Raw genomic sequence first — 25,394 nt, 5'->3', positions numbered from 1 at the left:
AAAGTGTTAATGAGACTAGCACTCAAACTTAAATTTTAAACTGTAAACTACCCAGGCAACACAGGAAAAGGGGCAGTGAGAAAGAGCAAGGCTCGTAAAACAGACCAGAGATACTGAGCAAGTCAAATTAATGCTTGCACAGTCTACACTGCAAACTACAGCACTAGTGGGCAAACCAAGCTAGTTGGTACTGGAAGTACTGTAGTACTCCTGGAATTAATTAAGCACAGGCTGATTTATTTTCTTTTTCTCACTAATTTATTTTCTTTTTCTACTTCAGTAGCCCCTATTAAACTGCACACTGCTATGGCTCAGCTACCTTTGATACTTGAGCTTCTCTTGAACTAGCTAGTAGAGGTAACTTTATACTGCAGTGCACATTAAAGCCCTATGCTAAATGGGGTTCAATAGTCTGGAAAACACTGCTTTGAATGTTTTCAGGGGCCCAAGTTTCATTATGGTATAACTTAAGAGGAAGGAATCCAAATAGAGGTAACTTAAAAGCAGAGAACCTGCTTATCAGCATATTACTTAATAGATATGGTCATGCAGTTCAGACTTTTCCACTGTTCTTTAATACTAATGTGTTTCCTTGCCCAAGAGCAAAAATCCACTCAACTTAAAAACCAGAATCTCATTGCAATGCAAACCTTCTGACTCAGGTGAAGAAAAAGCCAGGAGGCAAATGTTGCTTAGACTGTTGGGCAATCAGTGAAGCAGAAATGCATACGGCTTCACCAGCTCGCTAAAAGAGAAACAGTTTGTAGTAGCACTCTCACCCACAGGATAGAAATCTTGTTTTCTGACATTTTTGTTAGCACATGAATAGTTCACAGAGTTTTATTAACAGCAGCAGGCAGCCTGGGTCCAGCCTATGTGGGAATTCAGCCAGGAGACAAGTCAGGAAACTCATCATCTCGGACACAAAACGTGTGGAAATGCACATTCTTCAGTTCTAGGAGAAATGAAGGGTCTCCAGCTAAGAGCAAGAAATATTCTTCACACAGCTCAGCATATCAAAACACATTTTAATACTAGTGTTTTAGTAAGTTTACAATGGAGTAAGTTCTTTGTATATTTACCCAAATAATAGTGCTGTAGTACTAGAGGCAAAGTTAAATGCCAAATAAACCACAACTTCTATTAAAATAGCTTCCATGAACAGCACTTCCACAAGTGGGTGCAAACTACAGCTGCATTTTTAAATCTATGTGTAAAAGTAACAGCATCCCCTTCACAAGCAGAACCAGTTTTGCTTTCATGGTTAAAAGCTTTTCACAGGACATAAATACCTGAACTACAGCCAGATCAGCCCCATATTTGCCATCTGCCTTTAATATAAAACTGTCTCCTTTTTGACAGGACACAAGATTAAGAAATTCTTCAGTTATACTAGGACTGAAGACTGAATTTTGGAATCCTGTGATGTCAGTCTGCAGTTCTGGAATTCTGAGCAAAACAGATTTACAGCCAATCCAAGGCTTTTAATACTATGGCAATACTCAATATTAACCAAGCTAAACTACACTGAATTGGTATAAAGTAGCCTTATATCCAGTAAGAGCTAACTACTTTTGAAGCATCCGTAGCTTTGTTTTGTCTGACAATTTTGTTTTAAACCCTCACCTGTTCTGATTCTTACAAGTCAAGGTTGTTGTGATCTTCTTAGCCTGGGATCTTACCAAGCATACCTACAATATGCAATACAACATGATAAAAATAATCCTTAAATTTGTCAACTTTTCTGATAGTAGATTCTGCTAGCAGGCTTGTGACCACATCCAGGAAATGTAATGCCAGAGTCCCAGGAGGCCTTTCAGGTTAATAAACCACATAACCACACTAAGAGTGAAAAATCTAAGAAGAAAGGGCATATAATCTGAAACCCATATTAGAAATGAATATGGAATTCCAAAAGTACACTTATACAGCAGTGAAACAACTCTGAGGAACTTAAAACCCCTCACAAGATATACTGGCCTTAACAACAGACTATGTGTATTAGAATTATCTTTTCCTAAGCAACAGTTCTTTAGGCAACCTTATATTGAAGTCAGGTTGGCTGAGCATGTCTACTTTGTGTGATAAAGCACGTAAGCAACCAGTAAAAATTCTGAACATTCCTGGCTTCTGCAAAAGAGGCAACTGAAACCATGGAAAGCAGCACAGTGACTAAGCATCTTAATTACCTAAGACACATCAATGCATAATTAGCATACAGCAGTTAGAGTACAGCTATTCATCCCCCACTATTGAGAGGCAACAGATTCTTCCTTAATTGTATTCACACAATGTTACCTTTCTACCAACTTAAACCACATTTGTTGTGCTGCGTTTCTCAAATAAAAAGAACAAATACAATGCAACAAAGCTTCCACCAAACCTTAAATACTCTATTTAAATGAAGCCACTTAAAATCGGTGCTTTCATACAAGAGCTTATGCTTCTAGCACACCAGAATTCAATTTGAACAAACACACCAGAATCTTAAACAGAAAACAAGACATGTTTTTATGGAGGATATAGAGATTTATTTAATCAGGTTTACTATTTACAGTTGAGATCACTTTCACATACTACATTGCTACTCTACATGGCTACATTGTTTCCAAACCAATTTAAGTTCTACAATCTAACAGTTCACTCAACACATAAAACCCCTCTTCATAGAAAAATGAAATATTTAATTATAGAACAGTAGTGCATACATTATACTCCTGAAAAGCCAGCTTGTATTTTAAACCACTAAAGTTTGAAAAGATTTCACACCTCTGAAGGTCAAAACTGCAGGTCACATGATCCTAAAATTTTAGACTTTTTTACAATTTTATATATAAAGTGTACTGGACTTCACTTAAGGAGTTTTTTTAAAAGTGACACTGGTGAGGGGCAAGATTAAAATATTTTTCTCAAATTAAATACAGCTGGCTTCCTTTGTACAACTTTGGCCAAAAAAAGTTTTATGTAGTGAAAGTTTAAAACATCCTCTCTCTATATGCAAGAATCAGCCAGTTAATGCTCGACGTTCATCTAACCAAAGTAGGCACATATCCTTTGACTTGGATATCAACCAAATTACACTCACCTTGCAAATGTTTCTGAAATTATAAAGTTCACTAGTATACTAAAACATTGAGATCCATGAATAGCTGGCTAAAGTAGTGAGAGTCACAGGTAATTATATGGGGGCGTGTAAAGCTGAGATGTTTTGCCCATCACCAGTGTACAGGACAGTTCTCTGTTAAAGGTGTGCTTTGACTAAGCTTAGGGCAAGAAAGCTATCGCAGTAGACCTGGCCCATTCACCTTGCACAAAAGGGAGGTAAGATTGAACTGCGTGTTCACATTCTCTTCTAGGCATAGGTTCCACCCGTGATGAGAAGCTCGTAGGCAGGATCCCGACTCCTCCTACATAGCACTATACAGGCACACAACATGCCCAGAAGCTATGGAGAAAAAAAAAGAAAACAAACTGAGTGAAAGATACTTCAAGAGATTTTGGCTCAGCACAGAAATTGGCAGCACGCTTCACAAGACTGTAATTGTCCCTAAGGGAAACGGCAACAAATGTTCGTGAAAAAGCTTCATTTCTTGCTGCAAAAAGCAAGGGCCACAAACTCCAGCCTTATTTTCTTGCAAGATGGTCTTGGACATCTTATACAGAAGTTTTTTGTTCAGCCATTCGTATACTGCTTCAATAAGTTAGATGAAAGAAAATATTAATTAGATACTCCATCTGGTATAAAAAAATCAAAGTGAAATTCAAGTGCATTAGCCTCCGATCGCTATGATGAGAAAGAGCAAAACTGAAGAGTTTTATGAACCTACTTCACTACTGAAATCTCTTTCAAATGCTCAATCTCTGTCAAGATGTCACAGTAGAAAGCTTAAGTCCAACATGAATTATTCAAACATTTTCCTCCTGACAAAGTTCACAGTACCATGACTGTGCTGGCAAGTTTGCCAGGAATTTAGGGTAAGATAACTCCATATGCATTTACAAGACTTAGATGAACATAATCTGGGATGCACAGGATGTTATTTTACATTTATTGAAGGTAGAATAAGACTATATACTAAAAAAAAATATCAGGTATAGTGTTGTGTTCTATGGTCTGCAGTAATTGCCAATAGCTTCTAGTAAAGTAAGATTGTATTGATTTGGTCACATACGAAGAATTTTATGCACAGATGCAAGTATTTAATGAGGCTCCTGTCACAGTTCTGGATTATAAAGCATCACCCAGAAGGCAGGATTTTATAAAAAACATAAAAACAACCCACCCCAAAAAACCCTTAACAGAAATCAAGTAAGAATGAAATGGTTGAGCAGATAACCAAGTATGAAGCTTCTTCATTGGTACAGCAAAAACCCATGGAAAATGCAGCACTGGGACAAAAAGCAGAATTACCCACTTTTTAAATAGTTTCATGCAGACATCACATGCATAGCAAGTTTTAAAACAAATGATGGTACATGGAACACAGTACTTAGGTTTCCTGAAAGACTGAAGAGAGAATATTATAAAAATCCTAACGCTAACCAAGCAGCGATCAAAAATTATGATGAAATTCTAGAATGAGCTTTTAATTTCCTGGAAAGGAATAAGCTCTAAAGTTTATATATTCTTTGTCTGGAGTGCATGATCTGCTTTGGATCCACAGCAGAAACCAGCTCAGGTTCAAAAGAGCATGTGGAGAATAACCTGGAGCATGGCACTTCAGCCTGTTGGTAAAAACAGCACCTTTCTTCACTTTGCATCAGTGCTTGGGTTGTCCCAGTTCACAGATTAACACTCAAGTATGTGTTACCATGGAATGGTTTGGGATGGAAGGGATCTTTAAAGGTCATGCAATGATCAGGGACATCTTGAACTAGATCAGGTTGCTCAGGTCGTTACGACAGAGTAGACTTGTGAGATGGAGAGTTTACAGTAGTTGTCAGAAGCTACAGAGCTCTGAAGAAGGCTTGCAACCTTCAAGTATGAAAATGTAAGCCTTTTCCCCATTCAAAACAAGGATAGAATGAAGACTGCTGCAGAGGAACACCTTCAGTATTTTGCTATAATTCATTCCAGTAATGTATAGCAAATAAAGACAAGTTATCCACATTTGCTGTTATTCACACAAAGATAATCCTGTTCGATTCACAGACTTGTCATGGTTGGAAAAGATCTCCAAGGTCAAAAAGTCCAACCATATCCAATTTATAAGTTTGATTTATAAAGAGTTATGTAAAGTTTGAAACAATCAGGTATTATAATAAAATAATGTAATCAACTTTCGAGTTGCTGTTTAAACAATTCATGTCCTTTAGAAGGCAACTGAGCACATTCCTAGAATTCACTGTAAATGCAGAAGTAACTCCTGTATTTAAACTTTCTCTACAGAAATGGTTAATTAAAAAAAACTCCAACACCTCTAAAACCTTCTCTAAGACATTTGTTTCTCTTCAGCTGCCACTTAATAACGTGAACAAAAATATTTCAGAAATCTGTGAGGAAGGATTTATGCACCTTCCTCTTCTTAATCTTTCAGGAAAGTTTAGACAACTCCCACAGTCAGGCAGCTTAGGTTTATTTACATTTTGCCTGCTAGCACTGATTATAGCCAATCTTCCATCAAACCAATTTGATTATTTTTGGTACAAAAAAGCTTAATGACTGTATGCACACACACCAAGCTCAGTATCTTGTAAATGATCACTACCTACAAAAGCCATCTCTAAGAAGGAACTCTGCAGCTAATCAAGCAGCACTTCCACTGCACTGCATTGCCTTTGCTCTCTTCAGTTTGCCTGTATTAACAGCTCATGTGGTTGAGACCAGGAAATTATTGCACACTCTAAGATCCCCATGGTACCTGAAACATGAACTTACCAAGAAGTACTTCTGTGCAGAAAAGACTTAAGTTTTCCAGATATTCCAAGCCTTTTAAAAATTCTCCTCAGTATTTTCATTTTAAAGAAAGTACTAAAGGCTAGATTTGTTGAATGTAAGCTTTAGAAGTAATGAATACTGGACAACCTTAGTGCGTAACAAGCTGTAACAAACAGTTCAGAGTGGATTCTATGCAGCAAGTATGGGAACAGTAATAAAATTCACCAAAAGAAAAACAATTGCTCTTTTAAGTTTATAGGACATGACCCAGGCTACAGGTCATTTGCTGAACTTTACATTCTTACCTCCATTTCAATTTGCCCACATACTATTTTGCAGAGAATCAGGCTAAGGACACACTTAAATTCTGTATTACAAATAAGAGGATGTCACAACTCATGCTTTAAGTTGCAGAAGATTCAAAACGGTTTGAATGCTGTTTAGTATCAACATGACTTAAACAAATGTCTCTTGAAAACATGTGACTTTAAAACACTTGAACTGTGGAGCAAAGATACAAAAACATAACCTCGGATAGGCTTAAAACTGATTACCGCTTGATGAACATGACTAGACAGAAATTTCAAAGGTGTTCCCAACTCCCTGAATTCTAGATTTATCTTCATTCTACTAATTTTTCTAAACAGGTATCATGTAGCTTCTTTTAACTTGAAGCAAAAAGATTTCAAAATACTATACTGCAGTACTAGTAAAAAAAGATTGGCGTTTGTATTTTCTTGACAAGCTTTTCATACAGTACATACCTTCCACCAATAGCTCAGTTACTGGCATGCGGAGACAAATCAAAGACTCTCTACGGGGGGGCTACAACTAACATGCTTGCCTAGAACTGACAAGCCAGGAGCAGCAGAATGGTGCTGTAAGCAGCCACATTTCCATTGCAAGCACGCTTGTGAAATTCTGGCCCAATCCCAGAGACTACAATTGTGCTGCATTTTGAGGTGGACCTGTTAATCAACCTGCACATTTCCAAACTAGGAATAACACCTCCTCTTGGGATTCAGCTCACCCAATTTGTTTCATAATACTTTTTTTCCCCTACATAAAAAACCTGTCACAGTAACCATGATTGTGGCAAATACATTAATTTGCATTACACAAATACATTTTAGTGTTCAAATAAAATATTCCTTTAACAGTTACAAGTTTTAAGAATGGCAATAAAAAAACCTAACAACTTCCTTCAGAAGACTGAGCACAGATGTCACCAAATTTAAGGTTCCATAGTCATCTGGTTCTGGACAGTTCAACAATATTACTGCATAGAGTGTTACCTACAAATACATCCTTCTAGCACTGAGATAGAATTTTAACCATGTTTTCACAAGACTGTTTACAAATTATTATTTACCTTCAAAGATACAATCCAATTCAAAAGCTGTTTTTGAAAACAAAAGTGCCTAAACTACCTAAATCAACAAGTACAATGTTTTCTGAATTCAAATGCTATTAAGGGCAAAAAGTAACTTTGAAATTAGTTTCCCAGTCTCTTGGGATTCAGCGTATGTAACACGTTTGAGGCCAAAACACTGGCACAGTCTGATAATAATGTGATTAATATACTAAGCCTGCCGAACTGATCAGCATTCAACATTCCAATTTCACAGATACATTTAGAAGACTGTTCTAGTCTTCTTTAAAAAAACCAGAACAACCAACCAACTAAATACTAAGATAAAAATAAGTCTATTTCTTCAGTTCCTTTTCAGGACCAGGATAACTGTAATAATTAAAGCTCACGTGGGAGATGGCCTGTGCTTCATTTATGTAGGCAGGGTCTCCAGCTTAGAACCTCTTTTTTTGCTTAAGTCCAGAAACCAAGAATTATTCAAGACAATGCAAAGCTCAGTTGAAAAAGAACAGAGTATGCTATTAAAAACCCTGGTGTCTCTCCTGGGTGGTCTTGATATTATCTCCATGCCACAAAGCATAGTTGAGTTGATATACCTCTAAAATGGCATAAGATTGGAAATTAAATATTATGCAAATTCTTCAAGTGTTAAATGCCATCAGAGCACATTCATGATACTTAGCACTTACAGGACTAGTTTTAAAGAAAATTTACCATTTACATTCTAACAGATGACTGCAGGTAACATCAACTGTTCAGCTATCTTCAGATCTAACAATATAACTTCACGTAACAGTAGTTTTTAGACCATACATGACTGAAGTTCCGTGTTAAGTGTTTAGAACTTTTCAACTTCTGTTCATTTATCCCCCAAACAAAAAGTAGGGATTAAAGCTGTCATCATCCTGTGCTTACCTGTAACAGCCTGGACAGCAGTTTAGAACTTCATTTGAGAGAACATTTACAGCTGAAGAACATTCTCTTACCTGAATAGCAGCAAAGGCTAGTGCTGCCCAGATGACATACATCATGATATCTTGAAGCTTCTTTACAACTAGAGCCTCACACCCCTGAAACAAACAGACTTCTTATATATCTGACAACCACACACACAAAAACAACTTCAAAAGCAAAGATAAATCAAACATCAAGTCATTACTTAGTATATCACAGATGAAAAAAGGAGTTTCTCTAGAAACTATGTCTATTTGCTGTTAAAGCAAATACACCCAAGACTTCATGCTCCCACTGATAAGATTTTCAGCAAAAGTACATGGCTACATTAGTTCATAAGACTTTGGCTGTCTTACCTCAGAATAAAGGTCCATTGGGTGGGTCAAGCTGCCAGTACAATTGCTGAGGGCTGCTTTGCAACAGCTGAGCGGCACACTGTTGTTTTTAGTTTGTTTGAACCAGACAGTATTTTCCCAGTCTGAGTAGTTATGGATCCCACAGCAGCGCAGCTGAAAAAAACATGCAGGTGTCAAGAAATGGGATGAAACAGCAATTCTACTTGCAATACCAAGAATACAAGCATCTTGCGATTAGGCTACTTTGGTTACTTGAGTAACACATTATTTTATGGTTACTTAAGCAAATCCTACACCAAGTGTATTGTAAAGGAGCCTAGAACCTTAAATCATTTAAGATACTCCTTACAAAATACAGACTTGAAATTCTAGTTCTTGGGGAATGTTTGACAACACACTTTTCACTCATGCCTCCCAGGCAAGACAAAAGCTTTATTTTTCATGTGAAACAGCTCTATCCTTAACCTTACAATGGATGCTTTAAAAAAAAAAAAACACCTTTGCTTTCTGGGCATAGCTCTGGCACGAATCAGCGTTTGCTCTTCTTGCAGACTTGCAGTGCAGAATTAAAGATCATTTTACACAGTCACATGCCTATTTGGATACTTAGAAAGCCTTTAGGAATGAATCAATTAAAAATAAATACAGTGCCATTCTGCTGAGAGCCCATACTCTATTGCAGACCTTGGGAGTTTTCTTGTGTAAAGTGCAGCCTCCACCAGAGGTACTCCCCTAAGTGTCAATTTACCAGCTTCTTGTCCGTATTCCCTTTCAGGAGGGATTTTAAGGAAGATATTAATTAGCAGTATGATTAACTTAAATGTATTAGATATTTAATAAATAAATATTAACCAACTTTTTAAATTGATGCAATTTTAAGAAGGCTGAAAGCTCCTGAACCTTCCCTAAGTGATTGGTTCTTTTAGTCTTGAATCCAGAAGCTTGTGACACTAGCTTTCAGCCAGTATCAGGAACACTCTTCACTCCCCAGCATGTTCTAGTTAATTCTGTGCAGATGTAAGAATATTCTGCAATGTTCCATTGCAGAAAAATACATGAGGAAGAAATTCTTGAGTGTGAGGGTGGTGAGACACTGGCCCAGGTTGCCCAGGGAAGCTGTGGTTGCCCCATCCCTGGCAGTGTTGAAGGGCAGGTTGGATGGGGCTCGGAGCAACCTGGTCTGGTGGGAGGTGTCCCTGCCCATGCAGAGGGGTTGGATCTAGATGATCTTTAAGGTCCCTTCCAACCCAGTCTGGGATTCTATGGTAAGTACTAAATATCTGAATTCCAACATAGACAGACAATTACATAAAATGCATCTCACCATCAGTGTCATAATTCTACTAATTCTCATCAAGTTACACTATTTATGGACCAATCAGCTGTTTCTTAGATTTGTTAGGATGGAGGAAGATGTGCAACACACAGCACAGCAACACAGCACTTGTGTTTTAAGGTCAGAAACGACTGAAAAGTTCTGATATGTCTTGCAGTCTTACCTGCCTCTGTACATAGTCAATAGCACGACTGGCTGCATCAGGATTTGTCCCGTTGTATCCGTTGTACACTTTCCGGATGCTGTGATCAACTTCATCTTCCACCTGGGAAGTATTAAGAAAGCATCCACATTAGCACAGCAACAGAAGTAGCACAGGTCTAGAGAAAACTTTTATTTCTCATTACAGAAATTCAGGAAACCAAATTAACCCCCAATCACCCCAAATTAGCATACTTTGGTGGTACAATTTCTAAAAATTCTTACTTGACCCTTGCAGAGATGTTGCTAGCTTGCAGGTACTGGACAGGCAGCTGCCTTCCATAAGACTTTAGACAAGGTAGCTTTGCAATGTCTCTCAAAAATAAAATTGTTTTTATTATGACACTATGGCAGAACTCACTTAACATGAAGTTATGGGCTTTCCATAAGCACAGGCATTCACCTTTCTACTTCTACCTATTCCTTCAGAGTTCTAAACCGAAACCAGTTTAACCATCTGGGCTAAGTCATCCCATTTGGAACCACAGACGTATGAGTAAGTCATACCTCCTGCTCCTCCCATTCCAGTGAAGCACAGGTAAATTCTCACCCTACAGTGAGCAAGCTCTTTTTTCAGCTCCAGTTCCCCTCCCCACTTCCTAAGAAACCTTGATACAGTACATTGTACATAGCAACAGTTCCTGGAATAGCTCCTGAAGTGACTGCAGATGAGACAAGTTGCTAAAGATGCTGTCAAGTACATGTGCTAGAAATGGATGCCACCCAAGAATCATTTGTCCTCCAAAAGGCATCTTATAAAGCCCATTTTAGAAAAATTCTTACTCAAAGATTTTAATACGTTTCACTGTAAACTAGAAATCCATAGAAAATTTGGTGTAGCTAAACATTTGTACAATAGCAAGATTAGCTCTGAATTGATTTTTTTCTATCACATTCAACGGAAATTATGTGCAAGGACTAATCTTAGGGCTGAGAATTAACTAAGCATGCAATATCCTTAGATTTGCAAGTTACATTAGGAAGGCCTTGCCAACACAACTCCCTTAAATCCTTTAATGGAAGAATTTTCTGCAACAATTGCACAAGCCTCATTCTCCCCCACCCGCAAATGCTGATTCTCTCTACAAATAAATCCATAACCAACAGGTATGTATAAATAAATTTAGCCTGCACAGGCAACTGTTTCAGACTAGCTGAAAATGAGTTGTTTGATAATTTGACCAATGTGATTTACAACTCTGATCCACATAACAAAACTGTTACTGTCACTAACTGTTCAATCTGTTATACAGGTTTTTAAATAATTTAATGCAGTGCTTGCTTGTATACAATTTAGTTTATGGTTCAATTAGGGCAATGTTACCACTGAAAGCCATGCAAATTACATACAATGCAAACACAAGTCACTAGCTTTAGCTAACTGGCAGGTTTTATGAAGAGAGTGAAATACTCCACACAGGGGAAAAAACACAGGTAAATCCTCAACCAACCAACAGCCTGTTTAATCCCTACTGCCTTTTACAAAAAAAAAAAATCTTACTTTCACTGATAAGGAGCATTACTAGCAGATTCTACAGCAGGTCAGCCTGTTGCAACATGACCTAGTCATGCTTCATGTTGTCCTCAAGAATAGGAGTCACTCAGATCCATATGCACAGGTTTACAGAGGAATGCCAGAAAATTAAGTGGTTTTAAGATCTTATTAAAAGGGCCCAATGACACTTTCTTGAGACATTATACTCAGTATCACTTGGTACCAATAGCTGTGATGAACAACTGCCATTACTTCAATCTTTCCTTTTCCTTATAAGTTGTTTAGGAGTTTATACAATTAACCCTGAAGTGATTCTAACATGATTTGGTGCCTTCAAAACAAAAAGACAACAAAAACCCCAAAGATCTATACATGCCATGTCAGAAACAACAGAACAAAAACAGCAAGCAGAAGAGCTGCCTTATTTATTCTGGCAAACATAAATCAAAAAAACTAAGCAGATTTCACCTCCCAGTTCACTGGTGATAAATTTAAGCTCCTTCTGGCACTCCTGTTGCCCTTGAAAACAGTAGTAGTTTAAGATGCTAAGTCCTGCAGGGTAGCAGAAAACTGTCATTTTTACTAACAAAACCTGTCTGTCCTTTCAGAAGATTTAAGATTTAGTTTTCAAATACTGACTCCCATGAATGGCTTAACATAAGACCGCGCTGCCACCACAAAGAGATTACCTGCCTTCATCCCCCAAGCTCTGACCCTGCCTTATCTACAGCTATGAAACTATACAATAGCAAGACAAAGGTACTGCAGTAGAAGGCAACCATTCAAGTTAAAGAGCAAACAATTCTACACGATTCCCACTCTCCAAGAATTAAAGTGCTTTCCCCAGTTGCTTCTAAGAACTACTTCCACTACAAGTATCAGAGTCCCACATGATCTTTTCAGTGGACTGCCAAGATACCAGAAATCAAATGCAGACCATGAGAAAAATATCCTGAATTTAATCATGGAAACAGAGCACTTCTGCTGAAGAAAGCTATTTTAACTGTTATTAAGCCAGACTTACGAAGTGTATAGTTCAAGGTTGTCTTGTTAGCTGCTTACTCAAAACAGCCTTCCTTTGTAAATCAGGTAAAACCTCTAGATTTTTACTTAATGGTTTCCTCACTGTTTCTTCAAGGGCAGCAGGAAAAGCTAGGAGAGCATACTGAACTAGTAAGACCTGTCTTGTAATATAAACATAGAAGGCTAAAGAAAGGTACGTGGTGCTGCAGTTCAGCTTGCTATTAAGATATGACTGGAGTGACCTATAACACAATCATTCTACTTTTTACAGCTGAAAACACCTTTTCTGCTAATTTTTGGGCAAAACTCAGATGTAGACATAATAAAAGCCAATTAAACTGTGCTAATTAGAAATCTCTTTTCTTCAAGCTACATAGTTGTACCTCTGATACCATGTGGTATCTTTCCACCACATACTATGCTGGTAGAAACACAACTAATTTCATTCTTCTGGTCCTAGTTCTTAACTTCCAGTAAATAAAACAGTGGGAGAAGTCTTAATTTCTTTAGCCATATCCCTTCTCAAGAACCTGTATAAAGCTAGACAGCATACATTAATGCAGTCAATCTATTTGATTTTATTATAATGCAGTGTTAGTTTATATACCAAAACACAAGGCAACAGTGAAGTTACTGCATATCTAACCCAATATGCCCTATGTTCAAATACTGTGTAACCTAAATAATTCACAAAGCATAAATAAATTAGAAAACCACCTGGAAAATTGAAAGGTACCAATTAATCACGACTCTTCTTTACTGTTCAACTTCTAATTATATATTCTAGCTAGTTTTTTTTGCCTCTGAGAAAACTTTCTGCTTTGAAGAATACTAAGTTTTAAGATACTGGTATCAGAAGTTAACTCACTTAGAGGTTTTGTTTTATTCCCTCAACAGATATCCATTAACAGTTCTACAGAATCAAACAGAACAAAGACTACACCTCTATTTTGGTCACAAGTTCACAACTAAACCTTTACTGAAATTAAGAAGTTATTACCTTTGCTCTGTAGATGTATCCAAGAACCACCACCACAACTTCAGTGATAAAAACCACAAGCAGGATGATCACAAACTGTCAAATAAAATCAAGAGTGAGTGTGCAAGTAGTAATTTACTTGCTGAAAGTCCCACATACATTTTACCACTTAAATTTTTCAATTGAAATTTTGATTTAACAGATAACATAAAGCATGCAATTAAGTTGACAAAATGAGACCAGAATTGACTTGATTCAAGGAACTTCAGTGTTCATAGCTTCATCAAGTAATAAAAAAGCTCCTCAGCCAGGCAAGTGCTGATCATTAGGTCTGAAAAAACCATAATGAAGTATTTTAATTGTTTCTTTCAGTCTTTTTTCTGTTAGATAATTAGAAGCATCATACCAAAGAAGCTACCTAGGCTATTACTAGGAGTATTACATGGACTAATGGAATATTTCTTCAGATTAAGCCCTGTCACAACTGACAGAGACAACAAGCTATGCATTGTTTTTTGTATATTTAAGAGCACTTTTAAACTAAACTGTTAAAGAAGCCTGCACAGCATTCAACAAAAAACAAACCACAACAGAAAAGTGGGGACAGTTTAAAAACTGGCCCCTCCTCTGTCCTACCCAATCCAAGCTGAAATTACAGTTAAAATGCTTGGAAACACATGGCATAGAGTACTGCACACAAGGTATCCAAATTAAGCAGAAAAATATGTAGGCATCATAACAACCCACAGCTAAACTTAATGCAAGCTACTTAACACAAGAAGGCCCTGGGCTCATCTTTTTCTGTGTCAATTTCAGCTCTTCATACAGAACAGATTTAAAATCTTGATCATATGGTTTTACTTTTTTTTTTTAGTTTACAAAAAAAGCCAAAAGGTAAAACTCAGGAGCCTGCTGCTGCCAGAACTGGATAATTTAGCACTATTATTCAGAACAGAAAATTGAAATAAGATGTTAATAACAAGATAGTAGGGGAAAACACCTAAGACCATAATATAAGATTAGAACAAACCTCAAAAAATATTTTAGAAGTCTTTTAAGAGGGAAGGTGGCCAAATATACAACAGGCAAACACCATCATATAAAAAGATTCCACAACTTACTGTAGCAAGTCCACAGCGACTTTCTCGAATTGTGGCACAGCACCCAATAAGTCCAATAATAAACAGAAGTGTTCCCACTGCTATGATAATAACTGCTGGAATTAGTGTGTAGACGTCTTCAAAAAAGTGATCATAGTCATCATATGTGATGAACACATAGGCTCCCACATAGCACAGTATGCCTGCTGCTGCCTGCAATGGACAGAGTAACAGGGTAAGTTTTTTTTAACAAATCCTCTTTTCAGCCAGGCTACTTTGCAACACTTTATCAACCATTAAAAAGCCTTCCTCGGATATTAGGTTATTTTAAAAGATTCAACACGTTCTCTAGGTTATCTAGCCAGTAGTTTTAAACTACATTTAATCTAGACATCTAATTTTGACTACACTATGGAAGTCTTCTGAGGCATGCAGTCAAGAAATGAAAGTGAAGACACTATGAACACCAAGGTCTTGCTCCCTCGTTCTCCAACACTTTCTTCCCATACTGTGAACTAGACTTCCTACATAATCTAACATGCACAAACAGTCTCATACTTTCAAGTAAAAAATTCCAGCCCATTATTTGCTATTCAACAGCTTTTCAAAACATGTACACAGTTACTTTTCTCTGCCACTATTTACCTATTAGTACCTATGATTTAATGTTAGAATAGAACAGATACACTATGTACTTTAATGTCTGTTCAGGAAAGATGAACTGGTAGAATTAATAGTTACTCTGAAGTGTCCACAGCACTGGAAAAATCTGTTCTAACCAACAAAGCAGGTAGAAAAAATATAAAACACCAATCATTAAAAGACAAATCTAAGATATGTGCTACAAAACTCACCACTTTCAATTTAAGAGAAGTTTCCTGAAGGGTCATTGAACAAAATGATCTTTATTAAACAAAAAAATAATGTTTCTGCAAATAAGATCTGTACTATGGATCTGCCACTACAGATTTAAAACACTTAAGACAAAGCACTTGTATGACTCTACCTCCCTTACAGTTACAGGGATCCCAACACATCAATACCTTCATTAATTTTAAGCTGAGGAGACCTAGTGAAGGACTGACAGCTGTTGCTTGAGAAGCCAGCTAACATATCTTTATTTCAAAATGAAAGGGCCTTATCAATTTTTGCTTTACAGATGTCTTTCATAACTGTCTTCGGATTTGCTGCAGAATGAAAGTCCTGCTATATATTAAAATGAAGTATTTATGTTCAACTGACTTGCAATGATGGACGATCTAATTTTAGTATTTCATGACACACTTTCCTGGTGTCTCAATACAAGGCTAGGCTAAAATAATCCACTCAGAAGATACAACAACTAAGCTATGACCTCGGGAATTTCATTTTGCTGTAAAAGGCAGTATCCCCATTACATTTAAACCCATACCATGGACAGAAAAGTTAATTCAACTGGAATATTATATGATCCAGCTCTGATCTGAGGAAGAGCAACGCAGGCTGCCTCCAGCCTTCCCTTCCCACCCAGTGCCCTTGTAACCACTCTTATCCTGCAAAGAGAAAGGTGGACACATGCATAACTAGTTACAGTAGCTGTATTACTATGAGACTGGTAAATGTTATTGTAGAATCAAAGAATCAATTCATTATTCAGGCCAGGAGGAATTTCAGGAGATCATTTAGTTCAATGTCCTGCTCAAAGCAGGGTCAACAGTGAATTCAGACCAGGTTGCTCAAGGCTTTGTCCAAAGTCTTGTCAACTTAAGGATGGAGATTTTACAGTTTTTCAGGGCAGCCTGTTCAGTGTAGCACAGAACAAAACAAGCCATAAGAAGGGTACCTAGTACTTCAGCACCATTTGCTACTATGTGCTAGAAGTACTGCAATATCATTGCAGATATTTCCTATAAAACAATACTGCATAAACACTACTAGAGCAATACTTTACATACGGAATATCCCCTGCAGCACTTTGTTACAGAAACATTATGACAAAGAAAAAGGTCCTAAGAGCCAGCTCAAAAGTATCATCAGTTCTGCATTCATCTGAGTAATGTATTTCACCTCTCTGCCTCTCTTTCTCCAGTGAAGGTAAGTGTGTACTCTGCAGGAATTGTAAAAGCATCCAAGAGGCTCACATTCATCCAAAAAAGGTGCTGTGTAGACACTATGTAGTGAAACTGAAAAATCAGTAACAAAGACCAACAGCAAGACATCTCCTTCAGACAAGAAAATTTGAAGGGAACAAGCTATTACAAAATCATCCCTTTGGACAAAAGATGTTGAAATGCTAATCCAGCTATACAAATCCTGCTATGTGAGGAACAACATGGTAAAATGCAGACATACAATTTCTGTACACAAAGCAAAAGATTCAAGTGGTGTCACTGAACAATGGAATTACATTAACTGTTGCCTAGCAATGAAGCATGTGAATGACAGGACAGTGACGTAATCTATTTCTAAGAACTAAAATGCTTGTTGGAAATATAGTATATTGCAAGGTAGCACATGAAAAACAGAGCTGCAGCTGGCATCGGGCACAGAAAGCACATCACAACACAAAAATCATCTGAGAATCCCTTTGTCCTTCTCTGTTGTGTGAAATTTAAATGGCTTCCTTCTTTTCTAAGAAAAATTTGGTTCATAAATTGAGTAAACCAGAAGATAACTGCATTTACTCCGCTAACTGCTAAAATTCAGTGTTCAGTCAATGGGACCAGACTACTCTGAGGTCCTTCCTCCCTCCCTACAACTCAGCAGTTTCAACATTTGGTCCTCAGCATAACTGGGTTTTGTTCCACCTACATAATATCACATTATACATCACTGTAGTTAAAGGATAAATTCTGTGACAACAGATAAAGAGCTATTATTACCTATACAAAGTATGCAATGTACATTGATCAGCGCTGCACAAGTTAAATGTGCATTTATTACCTGTTGAAACCTAAGAATAAACCCCAGAACGTACTATGTATGTATGCATTTCCTATCACTAAATGGAAGCCAAATATATCAACTGTGCACAGTTCAAATAAGTCTTTGATAAATAGGGCTCAAAGGAAGAAGTCTCAAATTTAATCTGCTCAAGGCTCTGAATAGAGATGGCAGCAGCTCCTGAATCTGTGCCAGGTCACAAGCATGCTCTAGGGAGATGACTGGTTATTCAGCATTCACCCATCCTTTTAGTGCTGTTTGCATCTAACTATGCTTATTTCAGGATGAATTAACCTTTAAAAAGACTGCCAAGACAAGTACAGTCAATGAAGAGGGTTGAAAAAGGCTCGAACAATTAGACATCTTTTTAATGAGAGGAAAAATTTAAAAATACACGGTTTTTATTGTTCAGTAAAAGCCTGACACTATTGCTTTGGCACAGGCCTCTAAGGAGTTACTAGAAGTCAAACAAGTACGCAAGGAACTTGAGTTTAAACTAGAAGATCTAATGACACCATGATGCAGGCAATAATAAACATTACTCAAACCATTACAGGAAAGCATATTTAAGGTTTGGGGTTCTTAAACTTCCCCCCCATCTTTGGGCTGGTAAAATACAGCCTCTGTAGCCCATGGCTATTTCACAAAGTCAGCTTTCATATTCCACGTGTACCGAGGCACAAAAAGGCCACACACTGTCTGAATGCACCTTGAAACACTTGTTTTTTTGATTGCTGTGGGTAGGGTTTTGTTTGTTTTTTTCCAAGTATGCTGCAAACACAAAAAACTGTTTTCATCTTCTCAGTAATGCTCGCACGCTGCAGTAACCTGAAAGCTATAACTTTGGCTAGCTAAGATCATGACTAGTAAGATACTTAAAACTACTTGTTCTGCTGATCATTTATCAGCCACAGACACTGCAGCTGCATTTATGAACTATTGCTTCCTTATACTATTCTAATAATGTTGCTCCCACACATCTGATGAAAACTCATCCAAAGAACATATCTTTATAAAGGATTCCTCACCATGGTATTTTTACTGTTCATCCTTGCTATTGAAGTTTCTGCATAATTTGTGATACAAGCAGAAAATAAAAAAGGAAAAAATCTCACACGCTGAAAGTCCCTCACCTTTTACTGCCTGGGTCCCATCCTAGGACCATCTTCCCAACCTGTGTTTTGCTTTCCTCATGTTAAATGTCAGTTTATCTTTATTCTCTCTGCCTTTTTAGCCATATGTGAACATATTTGGTTGTTTCACTTTCTTGTTTGTTTGTTCAGGGGTTTTTGTTTGCTTTTACAAAAACCATACACTCAAAAGAGATTGAGGGTCTACAGTTGTATCCGTTTCATTCTGTTACTGTTACAACTGTGATTTGTTTCCATGTGTACCAATGCCTGAGAACTCCACACTCATTAACAGGGACACTGGTATTGTGGTCTGCCACCCAGTTTTCAGACTTCTTGGAAAAGTATCTTCAGATGTGTTTTATTCACACATCTTCTCCATTATTTTTCTTGTACTGTATTTCTCTGACATTTTCAGTACTCTCCAATGCTACAGCATTCATAGCCATACTGTCAGAAGATACTTTTCCTGTTTTTCCTTTAGCTTTCTGTCCTTCAAAATCTAGTTCTTCAGTTTTAACTTCAAAAGCCCTACAGGATCTCTGGAGTTTCTCTCTTATACATTATTTTCAGCATTTTGTACTCTATCTCCCTCTTCATTCCCCTCAAAAACAAATACAATATCATAATTGACATTATTTTCTCTACTTCAGAACCCAATGGTTTCCTGACACTCTTCTGCTTTGTTCTCATCAACAATAATTTAACTGGAACACTGAGCTATAACGACCTCACAAAATCCTTTGGGTGAGGAGAATTAGCAACCCCACTCCATTTTGTAACATATAGTTAGAAATATTTTAAAGGCTTATCAAACAAAGCCATGCAGAACTCAAGTAAGCCTAACTACTTTGTCTATAGTAGCCAAATTCAAGCCAGTAACACTTCAAGTCAAAAACCCAAATTCAGCCAGGCTGCTTCTGCATTCAGCCTTATGTATTTTAAGTATCATTAATTTCAAAAGGCAGTGCACTGAAAGACTTTTTTTACCTAGAAGAGATGTTAACAATATAGTTTGTAACTTAACTTGGTGCTCCACTGTTTCCAGATTCCTTGCCTTTCACAAGAACGACTACTCCATGCTATGAAGTTTCACCAGGTAAAGAGATACTCCAAATTCCATTAACTACTCAAAGGTATCACATTTGCCTTTGCAAGTTGTTTTTACTCCTGCTATGTATTAGCTCTACTTTTAAACCAGAAGTCAGATGCAAAAAACCCTGAAAAATCTCAGGTAAAAACCTGAAACTCATCCTATAAAGAAACATTACTTAAGAGCAAATTGAATCCTCACCAAAAATCGGGGCCTGGCCCATGTTTGCTATCTGAAAATTTACGTCCAAATACTGTAAGAAAAATCACCCAAGAGAGGGCACAACACTTCCAGAGTTTTAAACCCTAATTTTGGATTAAAAAGTTATTTCTTTAAAGTATAAAAATCAAAAACATTACACATTCCTGCAAACACACTCACTTCACTACTGTAGCAGCAGAAGCACAAAACATTCCATTTCCACATCCAGAAGTGACTGTCCTTCAAGATAAAAAAGGGATTCAGTCAATTAATCCCTGATAGGCAGCCTTGGGGATCATCTGTCAATTACAGTCTTTGATCACCAGAAAACTCAAGAAGTTACTTCATTACCCCAGCTTTTAAAGTCCGGATCAAAAACAATTCTCAATCTCTCAGTAAAACAGAAAAATGCCTTATTCCTACATGTAAGAGGAAGTGAGCTCTACTTTTCTACTTTTCCTTTCTACTGCTAAATTTCACTGAATTTTCCTTTTGCTGCATTCCCTCTCTTCTTTCCTAGAAGGAACAAAAAACACACTACACACACATTGACAGCTACAGGTCCTTTTACGGATAGCATATAATCCCTCTAAGATAATACTACATAATTCCTAATACTATGGTTACTGTACTGCGAATGTGTAAGATTTAAAGTGGGCACAGAATTGTAGGAAGCACTCCTGCTGTACTGAACTGGTGAAATTGAAAATTCTCTAAACTTGAAGTTTCTCTAAACAATTATACCAAAGAATGTTTTGTAACAGCTTAGTCAAATGAACTGTAAAAGAAAGGATTTCAAGTCAGTTAAATAATTGCAAAAGCAACTTAAAAAGTTAGTTTGCAACTACTGAGTTGAAAGTGTCCCAGCAGCAGATTTCATTCCTCTTCTCAAGGAGTAAGGACCTAGAGCTGAAGAAAAAAAACCTGAAAGCAAGCAGTGGGTATTAGGTAGTGTTTTAGCAAAGCAAGCTGTCAGAGCACATATGTTCTCTGGATATATATAACAGACTCTTTTCCAAGGCAAGACTAAAAGCATCACCAAATATTTTATTAGTCTACCTATGCCCTAACCCTACGCATGAAAACACTTCCCTAGCAGTTTTGTCTTCATCTCCTTTCTTCAAACTGCTTTCAGCTGAATTAAGCAAGTCACCTCATCAACCCTTCATTTAAGAGGTGACAAAACAAACACATTTGACAGTAGTTTTCAACAGTTGCTTCAGATATATTTATTTCTTCCTCTTTCAAATCAATGCAGACAATCAACTGCCATGTTAACTTCTGATTTTTTTTTTATATATATATTATGTTTAAGACTACAGGTTAATGTTTTCCTGTTGTAACAGTCATTCTAATCCTTCTGCACTGAAAAAAAACCCCACTACATCCTAAATCCTCAGACTGATCAATGCCCAGATTTCCACTCCACCGAAAGTATTTCTGAGAATATGTCTACTACAAGTTTCCTTATTTTATTTCTAATAAGTTTTGTCTTTCTCATCACAATTCCAGTTGGACTCGGTGATTTTTAAGGTTTTTCTCAACATAGATAATTCTGTAACTACTTCCTCCACAATACCTTTTCTTACAGAAAAGGACTTGGCAGCACCTAAATGAAAATGAAGTCACTAGCTGATCAAATAGATCTTGTGCAAACTTAACATAAGGTAAAGGTCAAGTGAAGGATTGCTTTTCCTTTGCCATTTATCATACCTACTCCAAAACTGATTCATAACAAACCACTACGAAACATATTAATCTTATTTGTATTCCTCTAATTTTTACAAGAAGGGCAAGTTTTAACTGATGCTTCTTATAGATGCATTTCTTTGTAAAATACCTTTGAGCTTAAGCACCCTTTGCCAAGTTACCCAAAATTTAAACAAGTATTTCATGCAAGATCTGTACCATGCAACTCTGGATGACCACTGATGATGCTGTTTCCCTGCAGTACATTGTTTTTAAGGCAAAAATTCTGGCTACAGTAGATGTGCTTGATGTTTGACACTCCTGCAAATACAACTCACCTAAACCATCAAAGTACCAAACCAAAACCTTGGAAAAGTTCATTAAGCCCATCCAGCTTCTATACTACAACTAGCACCTGCCCTGCTGTGAAAGGAAGTTTCTGCAGCCCATTTTCTTAAAAAAAAAAAAAATCCTGTAGTAATTAACAGGTAGGAATGTACAGTACATTTAAGAACAGGATGCAAGTTTTCAGAAGACTATGCAGAAACAATATTACTTTCTTAATAGTGTCAAGTAGAAAATCTAATAGGTAGCACAAGACTTTTCAAAAGGAGATTAAGTCATAGAGTCACTGGCAAACTGAGTGGAGTTTGAGTTATTAAAGTCAGCAGTCATAAGGGATGAATGAGTAGGTATGTCTGACCTGTCAGCAAGCCTCAGCTGCCTTTTTCAGAAGACTGGAAAGAAATCTTTTAAATAAATCACATTCTAGAACATAGAGTGTAACAAAAACATCCCAGCTTGTTCTGCAGAAGGGACAATCTGCTAAACATATTGCATTCATAAGACAGCTGCCAACTGCATAAAGAATTTGTTAATTTATTCAAAGAGAGCCCAAATTGTGTCAGCAACTGAAGGAAAGTCTACTTCAAGATGCCATCAAGAACGCAACTCACAACAACTAGATGTCCAGTCAAAACGAAGTATGATATAGCAGCTATCAAATAGCTTTTTTAATGCCATTTGCAACTGTGCAGGTAATAAAAAGCCGCACCCAACAAAGCAGATTTCAAACGAATAGCTGTACTAAAGGTTGATATAACTACCTCGTACTTCAAAGATAAAGAATAGAACCTATACAGTCAGTATTAGAGACTTCTAATGTGCACCACTTAAAAGTCAAATATACCTCACATTTACTGCTCATCTCTGAACAGCTGTTACACTCAAACGTTGATGAGCCTTCACAGATATACATCTTCCCTGACTATGATTCATTTTTAGGCACTCATGAAAGGCATTCCTTTGTAAAAATTTGGAAAGTAACATTTATCCTGTAACACTTGTTAGATTTCATGTGGCTTTCAATATTAAATGATGTAGTTATATACAGCTATTTTTTTATGTTCCAGTAACTTGTTACCCACTACTACTTTTTAAAGCTGGAATCTATGAACAACAGATAGGCAGGACATCAGATCTCTTTCTGGAACTGAGATTAGAGAATGAGAAACACAGTAAGGAAATGCTGAAAATGAATTCTTAAAATCTACAGAATATACTTCAATTTTATTTCTTTTAGAGTTATGTCGTTCTCACAGGCCATTACAGTGAAGGTAACAGCAAGTTACAGCCTATATGTCCATCCTGAGAAAGGCTGATTACAGCAACCTACTGTTCCACCAAAATAGGTAAGGTTTTGTTTTACAGTCAGGACATTTGTAGCTGTGGCTGGCTGAATTGATGCATAAAGACTACGATGTAACTGTGGTTAATGGAAGAAGAGAAACGCAATACTTGCTTTTGAACGATTAGGTTTCTATATATATCCACATACACGTACGTATCCTCGTTTTGCATTGAAAAGACTGGGAAGAAAACGGTGCCTCTGCACTTACCGCTAAGTATTCGGGACAGACGCCCTTAAAGTACAAGGCCAAAGGCTACATGACCATACAAAAAATAAACCGGCAGAGACCTGAAAACCTCAAAAATGCAACTCCAGCTGCATTCAATTACACTACTCCCCATACCTCAAGGTGTCTAACGCTCATTAAACCGTTATTGCAAAGGCTACCGAGGCAACAGAATCGCCTTCATCCACCTCCCAACTTTCCGGGGGCAGACTGGGAGGGAAAGGACTGTACCCACCGCCAAAACACGCGGCCCCGCGAAGGGGCACCAGACGCCAGTTAAACAGAAGGCGTTTAAACACGGACCGAGCCAGAGAAGCGCGGGGGAGCGGGCTCCCAGCCGCTGCCGTACACAGGGGAGAACAGGACAGCGACCAGGCGGCTGGGGCCGCGCCACGGCCTGCTCGGGCCCTCCCCTCCCGGCTGAGGGAGGGCCAGCCCCGCGCCCGGAGACCCTGACCCTCGCCCGAGCTTACCCAGAAGATGAGGTTGAGGAAGACCAGGACGGTTTTGGAGGAGGTGATGCCGCACTGCCCCATGGCGCCCGCCCGCCGCTCCTGCCCTCAGCCAGCCGGCGGCGCGGGGAGCCTAAGATGGCGGCCGCCCGCGTCACGTGGCGGGAGGGGGGGGCGGGGGAGCCTAAGATGGCGAACCGCTCCCTCTTAAAGGCGCCGCCCGGCGCGTGGCCCGCGGAGCGCGCGGGAAGGTGTTTCCTCGCCCCCCTGAGGCGGGCGCGGCGGCGGCGGCAGCAGCAGCAGCTCTGCGGCCCGGCCCAGCGGCCCGGCCCAGCGGCCCGGCCCAGCGCCCCAGGTCCCGGCAGCTCTCGTTAGACGTTCAGATCCTGAGGGGAAGAGAAAACCCACGCAATTACCGTCTGAGGAGTGGTTTGACAGCAAGACCCCCCGGCCTTCAGGCTGGCAGGAGTGCTGGGGGCGTGAGCTGAGGCGAGCCCACAGGAGAGCAGCTGCCCAGGAGGCATCTTTTAGAAAACACCAGCAACTGAGGACCTTGCTGTCCAGGTTGTCCTGCTAATCGCAACCAGCAAAGGGGGCTACAGGTGCACGGTGTTGGACTGAGGAAATCTCTGGGTGCACTGGTGGATTTTAAAGAAGAATCTCAGTCTGCCGCCCAGTGACTACATTATCTGTGCACCAGGCAGGGAGAGCAAATGTTTAATGATGAGAACACCGTGCAGTTTACAGTCAGGGCATTTGTCAGGTGGGAAGAAGGAGCGGTTCGGGTAAAGCCAAAGAGCACGGCTCCCGCTGCACAGCCCAGCCAACCCACAGCGAGGAAGCTGCCTGCGTTGGCTATTCGTTAGAACATTCTGGACACATCCGAAGAGGGTAGGAGTTGCTGCGCTTTCATTGACATTAAATATCTGCTTTGGTAGCAAGGGTAAAGTAACATCCACACAGAGCTTGCCACCCTGTTCATTCATAAGGTTCTATGTATCACAGCCAGGACCCAGTCCTTTGTGAAGGCCTTGTTTGCTATCTTGCTGGTCAGACCAAACCCCTCCTCCCCTATTTTTTATGGCAGCACAGTATCCTTCTTTTTGGTCATTCTTTTATTCTCTTTCTCCTATCTAATCCTCCACTCTTCCTAGAAATACCTGTTTTTCCCGAGCTGCTCTCCCCTGTGTGGTGAGCTCTCTTAGTAGCTTCACCTTGTTTGTTTTCTAGCAGATTTACTTTTCAGGTGGAAACTAAATTACCCATGTTTTTGAGGGCACTAATGTTTTGGGGATCA

At 38.5% G+C, this 25,394-nt stretch overlaps 1 protein-coding gene across 1 annotated transcript; it reads right to left on the bottom strand.

Moving 5' to 3' along the window:
* Positions 1-2,508: 2,508 nt before the first annotated feature.
* Positions 2,509-24,247, bottom strand: TSPAN3 (tetraspanin 3). Its single transcript, XM_051628472.1, has 7 exons — positions 24,119-24,247; positions 14,716-14,907; positions 13,616-13,690; positions 10,060-10,161; positions 8,561-8,713; positions 8,237-8,320; positions 2,509-3,445 (listed from the first exon to the last, which is right to left on the bottom strand). Exons 1-7 carry the CDS (start codon positions 24,179-24,181, stop codon positions 3,353-3,355), a joined length of 762 nt encoding a protein of 253 aa, XP_051484432.1. The 5' UTR covers positions 24,182-24,247; the 3' UTR covers positions 2,509-3,352.
* Between the last annotated feature and the right edge of the window lie 1,147 nt (positions 24,248-25,394).

Source organism: Apus apus, chromosome 10, assembly GCF_020740795.1.
Source record: "Apus apus isolate bApuApu2 chromosome 10, bApuApu2.pri.cur, whole genome shotgun sequence".
Classification (NCBI taxonomy): domain Eukaryota; kingdom Metazoa; phylum Chordata; class Aves; order Apodiformes; family Apodidae; genus Apus; species Apus apus.
This window is presented reverse-complemented; position numbering and strand designations above follow the sequence as displayed.

Bases quoted from the DNA above. Each gene is read 5' to 3' on its own strand.
- TSPAN3 (XM_051628472.1), bottom strand. From the start codon at position 24,181: ATGGGGCAGTGCGGCATCACCTCCTCCAAAACCGTCCTGGTCTTCCTC. The intron at 8,714-10,059 runs GTAAGACTGCAA...TGTTTTTTTCAG, and splicing joins TTGACTATGTACAGAGGCAG to CTGCGCTGCTGTGGGATCCA. The intron at 8,321-8,560 runs GTAAGACAGCCA...TGTTTGTTTCAG, and splicing joins CAATGGACCTTTATTCTGAG to GGGTGTGAGGCTCTAGTTGT.